Genomic DNA, 8,915 nt, shown 5'->3' with positions numbered 1-8,915 from the left:
GTTCATGACACACCCTGGTGAGAAACCATATATATATATATCTCCTGAGGTAGGCCCCAGTGCATTCATGTCTCAGGGCAAGAAAATAAAACAGAAAGAGCTATCTTGCTAAGAACCAACGTAAGCCCAAGAACCATGAGAGTTGTACTCACCCAGATAAATATAACTCTACAATTATAAATAAAGGCATAGTCCACATTTCTATAGAGGTCAAAGGGAGGATTTGACTCACCAGGGACTCGAGAAATTGTGAGTTGGGGGGGTGAGTTGTTATCTTGAGGACTCTAGCATGTCATCAATAGACAGAAAAAGGGCCCAGCAGAAGGGAATGTATGCCCAACCAACAAGGCAGTAATCAGGGAAGCAGTACTGCAAATAAGAGAGGAATGACATAGGGGAATCCACCTATTTTTGCTGTGTGGACTTGTGAGCATGGGTGAGAATTCCCTTCAATCTTCCCCAAGTACCTGATGGGGGCCTGGGTCCTGTTAAATGCCAGGGAATTGGACAGGAGCCAGCCCCAAACAGTTCCACACCTCATCTGTTTCACTCAGCAGCCAAGACAAGCACTGTTCCCCATTTCACAGAAGAGAAAACGGACTCTTTGAAGGAATGTATCTGTGATAAAGGGAGCGTTTATTCTTCTAGTTAAGACCGGAAGATACTTAAGGTTTACTCTTCTTTAAGTTTGTTAAGACTGTAATTGTTATGTACCTGCACTACATTCCTAGACTCTTTGAAAAATTATTTTCATTGCTTCTCAAACTCCAGATAATAATAGAAAAAAAAGTCACATGCCATCTTATGACACAGTAATGTGCCCCAATTAACACTCTGGTTATTTAATTTCAGATTTTTTTTTCGTTCATTTGTTATATATTAAGTATATATATATTTTAATGAGACAGTAAATGTATAGATTGCTTTTTAATTGCTTTATTAACTTTACACTTTTTCCGTGCAAATGGGTGAAACTTTACTGCTGACAGAAACTTAGACTGGGTGCAAAGGCAATCTCCAATTAGAAGCTGGCAACACAAGACCCCCCTGACACAATAACATAAGGTTCACAGCAAACAGATCAGTAAAGGCATATTAGGAAAATGCAAGGAAAAAGAAAACAGTGGGAATCATAGTATTAACCTCAAGGAAAATGGCAGGAGTCAAGGCATAAGGCAAAATTCATCATGATGGTCATGGTGATTAGAAAGCTCTCCCATAAGGATACGCAGACAATTCCTCAACTGCAGCTCCCTAAGTTTTCTCCTGATTTCTCTCATCTCCTCCATGAAGATTTCCATATCATCCCCTTCTCCACCCATCCCATCATTGACCTGCCTATTGGGTATGGCCCATCGAAAATTAGGGGCAAGTCGACGAGCTTGTCCCCGTCTATTATTTCCTGCAGGCTGGTGGCCTTCGCCTCCTCCCAAAGGGCGGTCTTCCTCTCCATTCTGCATGGGCTGTTCCATTTCTTCGTTTTCCTGGTGGATATTTGCCATGATGAGATTTTATTTCTGGTTGTTTTTCTTTGAACACAAGTAAGACAGAGGCAAGTAGAAAGACTGAATGCTTGGTGTACTGACCAGCAGAATTAACAGTCCTGATATCAAAGGTTTTTTTATATTTCATTTTTTCCCCAACTTAGAAGCCTCGTGCGCCCTCTAGGGGGCCTCAAACTCGAGCACCTCCCTCCAGCTCTTTTCTCTTCCCTCCCTCCCCCAAAGCCCACCATTTTTCCTTTCCCAGGATTCTTTCCCAGGCCCCTGCAGGCATCAAAATGGAGGACGGGGATGGCGGTGGAGATGAAGGGACGGGAAGGAGAGGGACTGGGGTCTCAGACTGGGCTTCCCACACGTCCCTCACCCCCGCCCCCCATCAGTTGTCCCTCGCACCGACCTGGGTCTATCCTTGCAGTCTCCTCCTCCTCTTCTTGATTCTCGCCGCGAGGTGCGCCGCCGGGACACTTAGCCCCGCAGACCTGCAGACGGTCGGGGTGGGGGGAACGGGGCCTGCTGCAGACGAGCGCTCGGCGCCCACCCCCGCCATCCAGACCCTTCCCAGCCCTGGGGCCTCCTCGCCGCCCTCGCCCTGCGTCTCCTGCCCCCACCCTCAGCTGCCCCGACCCCCCGCTATGTTCACCGATTTCGTGCAGGGAGTCGAAGGTGACTTCCCGTCGCTCTTACTTGCTGTGCTGCCCCCCTGCCACCCCTTGACCCCCACGCCATTATGTTCCCAAGAATGCTGGGGTGTGGAGAAAGCTGCGGGACCCGCTGCTCTGTTCTCCTGCGTCCGCCGCGGGGGTGGGTAAGTAGCCGAAGCTCCGCGAGCGGGGCCGGGGCCCTTACCTGCTCCGCTTTCCCCAGGCCCCGTGCCAGCCCGCCGTGCGCAGGGCAGCGGGGAGCTGGTAGCCAGACGGGAATGACGACTGCACCGAAGGCTGCGTCGCTCTGCAGCTCCAGGTCACGTGAGGGCCGCGCGTCAGCGCCGAGCTCGCCCCCCAATTCAGGAGGCGAGTGCAGCAGGAACCCTCCCCCGCCCCCCGCCGCCTGCGCGCGCACAGCCTCCTTACCCCGGCCTGTCTGCGTGCGGGGCCTGAGCGCGCACAACCCTGCCAGTCTTCTCGGTCCTCTCCAATCTGACAGCCCACACGTGGCATCACCGTCTTACGGTTGGAGTTTGCCCTTCTCTGGTTATTAGGGAGCGTCCGCATCATCTTCTACCACCGCCCTGTCCTGCCGAGGTTGGCTTAGGCCTTTTCTGCTTTCTCCCCTCTTCTACCTGGTCACGTACTTTCCCCAGCCTCTCCTCATCCCCTCCAACACACCTTGCACACGCACAGGCAGCAATACCCACCGAAATCTTCTAAAGTCTTAGGCTTCTAGAAAATTTAGAATGAGGGCTGAGGTCGGGAGGCAGGAGGGGACTTGTCAGAAAGGGAAGCAAGGAGGTGGAATGGGCTGTATATATTTCTCTTTCCTTTTTAAAAAAAAAAAACAGCATCATGCCTCAGAAAATAAGAAATTAAGAGATTTCGCTTTTGAAAGAAATGCTTCATTCTGCAGAATGAAAAAGCTTCAGAGTTTATGTTAACCTGTACCACACAGAATATTTTCTTTGGGCTCCCACACAACATCAGCATCACTTTTGAAACATACTAGTTTGTTTCAAAATTTTTTTAGAAAAGGTGGGACTCTTCCTGAACACAGTTGGTGTTTTCAAAATGATCTGTAAAATAAGTCTTCAGGGAGAAGTCCTGTTGTCAGATCTTGGACATTTCACGTTACTTTACGTGATGTTGTTTTATACCACAGTCACCAGAGAAAAGGAGCCTTTTTTATGCCCTGCTTTCTTTTCCAAACCTTCCAAACCACCCCTACACATACCTTCTTAAAATGAGCTCCGAAGTTAAGTATGTAATTTGAAGAAATTAGTCCCAAAGCCATACCTTTATGGGATGAATGTTTCAAAAAATGTTAGAAATAAGCAGGGTGTGTGTGAAGCAACTAAACCTGAGACTGAAACTCGTCCTCAGTGCAAATGTTTCTTTCTTCAACTTGAAATCATTAGTAAAAAAAATTATCACAGGTAGAAAATGGACATATCTTTAGGAAAACAGCATTGTTATAAAGAATAATTAGTAGTTGTTGCTGAAAGAAAGTGAGACTAAATGCTGGGTACCAATCAAGCTTTATTAAAGGAAAAAAATCTGCCAGGCTGTGCTCAAAATGGGGAGCAGCTGGGGCTGCCCTCAAAATGGAGGACAGCACGTGTTGTATGAAAGGAGAGAAGGTTAGCACTCCCCTTGACAAGGATGGAAGAGGCCCTCGGGCCTGACAACACGCATACGGTTAAGGCATTGCCACCTACTTCGTGGCATCTAACCATCGTTTTTTACAATGTATATCGACAAAATAAAATTTAAAAAAAAAAAAAAAAATGGAGGACAGCACCAGGTGTGGGGGTAGGAGAGCTTATATAGACTGTAAGGAAGGCTGATGTAATCAGAGAGGGGTTTGGTGCTGGTGGAGAGCAGTTTCTATTTCTCAGAAATCACAAGGTTTCTCGTAAGAGAAAGGCTGGAGGCCATTTTGTGCTAAGTGTGTGTAAAATAGTGCCAGTCACGTCCAGAACCTATCATTATTGCCTTTTAAGAATAGGGAGAAGGGAAAAGGCAGAAGTCTCATTCATCTGAAGCTATTTCCTGCTGGAGATGGGCGAAAATATGAAAAAATAAAAGATTTATGTTGGCAGGTAAAACAATTAGGTGGTGGGGTATTGGTTTTGTGTGAGGAGGCTGTATTCTTCTGCAGAAGGGTTGCTGATTCTGAGGGGCTGATATCCTCCTCCCATGAAGAATCCAGTGACCTTTTGATTGGTGAAGCCCTGCATACGTTCCTGTAAGAAACTAGAGAAACACTGAAAGAGGCAGGGACCAAGAAGAAGGATAAGTCCCATCATGGTCAGGGGTTTGACGTGTTTTGTCCTGGAGTCCTCCTCCATTGCTATAGCCTAGGTGAATGGTTTGGGTGAAGCAGAAATGTTTTTGTTGGGGGGGGGGCACTGGACTCCAGCAACATCCCCTTTGGAAAGAGCTATCCAGTAGTTTTTACCCCCGTAAGAACATGATGTGGCAGTTGTCTGGTCATAGCATGTTGTGGGAACGTACGTCAGAGATGTGAATGTGTCATGTAGGGTTCCCCTGAAGATTCTGGGTGGCAGACCCAGGAGGTTGGAAAGTGTCCTTCCACCCACAAAGACCTTGGTTATACATTATGAACAAAGCATATGTCTCTGTTAGGAAAAGAAGCAAGAGGAAGAGAAAAGGCAAGTGTTCAGGGACTGAGAGGTTGAGAGGGTGCATAGTAGGAAAAAGCAGTAGAGGATAACCTCATTGGGGGTGTAATCGCAGAGGGCGCCCTGCCAGACTAATTCAGTTACCCACTCAAGGATGTCTTCAACACTGGAGGTGGCAGGTCATGACCAGTCTTGGAGCAACTCCTGTGTGAAGGATGTGAAGCGGGCCTGCAGGAGTGAGAGGATAATCACCGGGGGAAAGATCATCCTTCTTCTGGGATTGGGGAAAGAGCAGAGGTCCTGGAGATTTTCAACTTTGTGGGTCCTAAAATAGATGAATTGTAAAGAGGTGTTGGGTTGGGGGTTGAGCAGAGGGACCCCTCTGGCTTGGTGTTAGATTCTTTGAGTAAAGTCTCAGGTGTTAGTTTCACCAAGGATAAGTGATACCAAGGGGCCTTTCCTAGTAATTTTACTGCCATGGGGGTGTTGAGAAGTACCATATAAGGCCTTTCCAAACATAGTGAGAGGGGCTTTGGGATTCAGGTTTTAATATGCACTTGCTGTCCTGGGCTCAATTTAAAGTCTGAGGGGGTGGTGGGGAAAGGATAAAGTAGTAGAAGGTTGGCCTGTTCCTGAAGAAGATCCCTAATGAGTGAAAGAGTAGGGAGATACTGGCCTAAAGGCGATTAGCTGGAAGGGAGATGTGTGAGAGTGAAGGGTCTACCATACATAAGCTCAAAGGGGCTGAGGCCTATGGGCTTATTGGGGGCAGCTCACAGTGAGTGAGTGCTAAAGGGAGAAGTTGGGTCCAAGGGAGGTGAAGTTCCATGGACAGCTTGGTGAGGTGTCTTTTTATGAAGTGATTGGCTTTTTCTACTTTGCCTGATGACTGATGCTGGTATGGTATATGTAAGTCCCATCTGATATGTAATGCCTGTGCTGTGAGTTGCGTAATCTGGGAAATGAATGCTGGGCTGTTATCAGACTGGAGGCTGGTGGGTAAGCCAAAATGAGGGATGATTTCTGAGGTAAGATCATGTGTTACTGCTGTAGCATCCTCTCAAGTGCAGGGAAAAGCCTCAATCGAACCTGAAAAGGTATCTACTAAGGTTAGAAGATAGCATGTCCTTTTGTGGGGAGGCATGTGAGTAAAGTCAATTTACCAATCCTAGCCAGGAGTGTATCCTCTGGCCTGGTGGGTGGGAAAGGACCAAACTTGGAGGCTACCTTGATTGGAGCGAGTACACAATGGACAATTTTGAGTGATTTGTTTAAGTAACTTGGCCATGTGTGGAGAGTAATAGAAGGGCTAAGAAGGTGTAGTAGGGGTTCATAGCCTATATGAACTGAATTATGGACATCTAAAAGGATTTGCTCAGCTTGTGTGGTAGGGAGGAAATAGCGACCAGAGAGAGTACGCGAGTGGTCCTTCCTCTGTGCTCCCAACTGTTGGAGGTGTTGTATTTCTTGAAGTGTGTATTGGGGTTAGGGCATAGGGGCCATGAGAAGGACCTGAGTGGGAGAGGAAGAGTGGGGGCCTGGGGATTGAGCAGCCTGTTTTGTGGTTAGATCTGGCAGTTTGTTTCCCTGGGTTATGGGGTCGTTGGAGATTTGGTGTTCTCTAGAGTGTATAACTCCAACCTCCTTTGGGACTTGTGCAGCTTCAAGAAGTATCTTGATAAGAAGCCCATTTTTTATGGCCCCTCCCTGAATGGTTATGTATCCTCTCTCCTTCCATATGGTCGCACAGGCGTATAGAATGTGGTAAGCATACTTAGAGTCAGTGTATATATTGACTCATTTGTTACTTGCCAAAGTGAGAGTACGGGTGAAGTCAATGAGTTCTGCCTGTTGGGAAGTGGTGTTAGTGGGGAAGGGGGCAGCCTCAATAGTTTGTGTTAGATTTACTATGGCATAACCTGCCCGGGGGGCAGGTGTGGAGGTGGCCTTCCAATCTATGAACCATGTACATTGGGGCCGCATAATGGGATGCAGGGAGATGTGTGGAAAGGGATTGAGAAAGAGGTCTAAAGCCTCCATGCAATTATGTTCTAAGGGTCATGAGTGTTTTGGGATGAGAATGACTGGATTTAAGGGAAGGCAAGGTTTAAAGGAGAACTGGGAATTTTCAATGAAGATAAGGTGGGTAAGTTGTAGGCAGGAAGGGGGGAGAATTGACATAGCTTTATTGCTGAGAAGGTCTTGAAGATGATGGGGGGAACAAATGACTGTTTGTTGCCCAAAAGTTAGTTTAGAGCTTTCTTGTGTTAAAAGGGCAGCTGCCACCAAGGCCCGTAAACAGGGGCCCATCCTCGAGCTGTGGTGTCTAGTTGTTTAGAGAGGTATGCAACCAGGGAGAAAATATCTCCTGCCTCTTGTCCCAAAACCCTGACTGCCAATCCTTGAGTTTTGGTGACATATAGGATAAAAGGATGAGATAGGTTTGGGAGGAATAGAGCTGGGGCTGTGAGGGGAGTGGCTTTTAATCGCTGAAAGGGAGGATGAATGGGCTTTGTGAGGTCTAAGGGAATGGCAGGATCCCCTTTGGCTGCCTCATAAAGTGGCTTTGCTAGCAGCCAAAGTTAGGAATCCACACGCAGAGATATCCTGCAAGCCCCGAGAAAGAAAGGATTTCACCCTTTGTTGTAGGAGTAGGGAGTTCAGAAATTAGACTCTTGTGATCCGCCATTCTTTCTCTGGTGTTGGGGGTGAGGTGGACTCCCAAATAAGTGACTGAAGGGGAAGAAATTTGGGCCTTGCTGGGGGACACTCGATATCCCCTGGACTCCAGGAAATTAAGGAGAGCAACAGTGTGGGACTGTGAATCCTCATAGGAGGGGCTATAAAGGAGGAGGTCATCCACATATTGTATTAAAGTGCTAGAGGTTGGAGGAAGTTCAGATAAGTCTTGTGCTAAAGCATGGCCGAAAAAGTGGGGGATGTTCTGAAATCCCTGGGGCAAAACTGTCCAAGTAAGTTGTTGGGAACAGCACATGTCAGGATCAGTCCAAGTGAAAGTGAACAGGTTTTGGCAAGATGGGTGTAAGGGCATGGAATAAAAAGCATCTTTGAGGTCAGGTACAGAGAAGAAGCGGGTTGTTGTTGGGATTGTGGATAGAAGAGTATAGGGGTTAGAAACGATTGGGGTTATGGGTAAAATGGCCACTTAATGGCCCTGAGGTCTTGAACTAAATGGTATGAGCCATTAGGCTTTATAACCGGAAAGACAGGTGTATTAAAAGGAGAGTGGGTAGGCCATAAGAGATTAGAAGAAAGGAGTTTGTCTAAGATGGGTTTTAAGCTTATTAGGTGTTTGTTAGCGATGGGGTATTGTGGGACATTAGGGAACAAAGAGGAGTTCTGCAACTTAACAAGGATAGGGGAATGGTGTGTAGCAATGCAGGGAGAAGAGTCTTCTACTACAGGGCTAATCTTGTCCAAGGGGAAGGGGAAGGTGGAAGCTTCAGGGGCCAGGTCTGGGGCAGCCTGTAATAGGAGTATTGTAGCTGGAGTTAAAGTGTTTAGGGTAAGAGTAGCTTTGAATTTGAAAAGAATGTCCTGTCTCAGTAAGGGGGGTAAGCATTAAGACATTATTAAAAATTTGTGTGTGAATTGGGTGTGATGTAAGGTGCAGGAAAGGGGTTGAGTGATCTGTGGGTGGTATTCTGATCCTGTGACCCTGTTTTAGTCCATTTTGTGTTGCTATAACAGAAATACCTGAGACTGGGTAATTTATAAAGGAAAGAACTTTATTTGGCTTATGATTCTGGGACAGCTGCATCTGGCGTGGGCCTCAGGCTTCTTCTACTCATGGCCGAAAGTGACAGGTAGCCAGCAGGTACAAGCAGATCACACGGTGACAGGAAGCAAGAGAGAGGAAGCAAGAGAGAGAGAGAAGGTGTCAGGGTCTTTTTAAGCAATGAGCTCTCGCAGGAACTAATAGAGCGAGAACTCACTCATTACTCCCCCCACCCCCAGGGAGAGCATTAATCCATTCATGAAGGATCTGCCCCCATGACTCAATCAGTTTCCAGCACTGCCACATTGGGGATCAAATTTCCACGTGAGTTTTGGAGGGGACAACACATCCAAACTCGATCATCCCACCCCTGGCCCCC

At 47.2% G+C, this 8,915-nt stretch overlaps 1 protein-coding gene and 1 non-coding gene across 3 annotated transcripts; one reads left to right on the top strand and one right to left on the bottom strand.

The window, feature by feature from the left end:
* Nucleotides 1–912: 912 nt before the first annotated feature.
* On the bottom strand, nt 913–2,481 carry BEX3 (brain expressed X-linked 3). Of its 2 annotated transcripts, none has more exons than XM_063084007.1 (3): nt 2,349–2,481; nt 1,900–1,981; nt 913–1,529 (listed from the first exon to the last, which is right to left on the bottom strand). In XM_063084007.1, the coding sequence occupies exon 3, from the start codon at nt 1,500–1,502 to the stop codon at nt 1,164–1,166; it is 339 nt and encodes a 112-aa protein (XP_062940077.1). In that variant the 5' UTR covers nt 1,503–1,529; nt 1,900–1,981; nt 2,349–2,481; the 3' UTR covers nt 913–1,163. The 2 variants fall into 2 exon arrangements, with proteins under 2 accessions (XP_062940077.1, XP_062940078.1); XM_063084008.1 differs by having other exon boundaries at nt 913–1,484; nt 2,349–2,479.
* Nucleotides 2,482–3,770: 1,289 nt separating this feature from the next.
* LOC134368830 (U6atac minor spliceosomal RNA) lies at nt 3,771–3,896 on the top strand. Its single transcript, XR_010022527.1, has one exon. It is a non-coding gene; the product is annotated as a U6atac minor spliceosomal RNA (small nuclear RNA).
* The last annotated feature ends 5,019 nt before the right edge of the window (nt 3,897–8,915 follow it).

Source organism: Cynocephalus volans, chromosome X, assembly GCF_027409185.1.
Source record: "Cynocephalus volans isolate mCynVol1 chromosome X, mCynVol1.pri, whole genome shotgun sequence".
NCBI lineage: Eukaryota > Metazoa > Chordata > Mammalia > Dermoptera > Cynocephalidae > Cynocephalus > Cynocephalus volans.
The sequence above is the reverse complement of the archived record's forward strand: the minus strand, read 5'-3'. Positions and strand labels throughout refer to the sequence as shown.

Excerpts from the sequence above, each read along its gene's own strand:
- BEX3 (XM_063084007.1), bottom strand. The coding sequence starts at position 1,502 with ATGGCAAATATCCACCAGGAAAACGAAGAAATGGAACAGCCCATGCAG.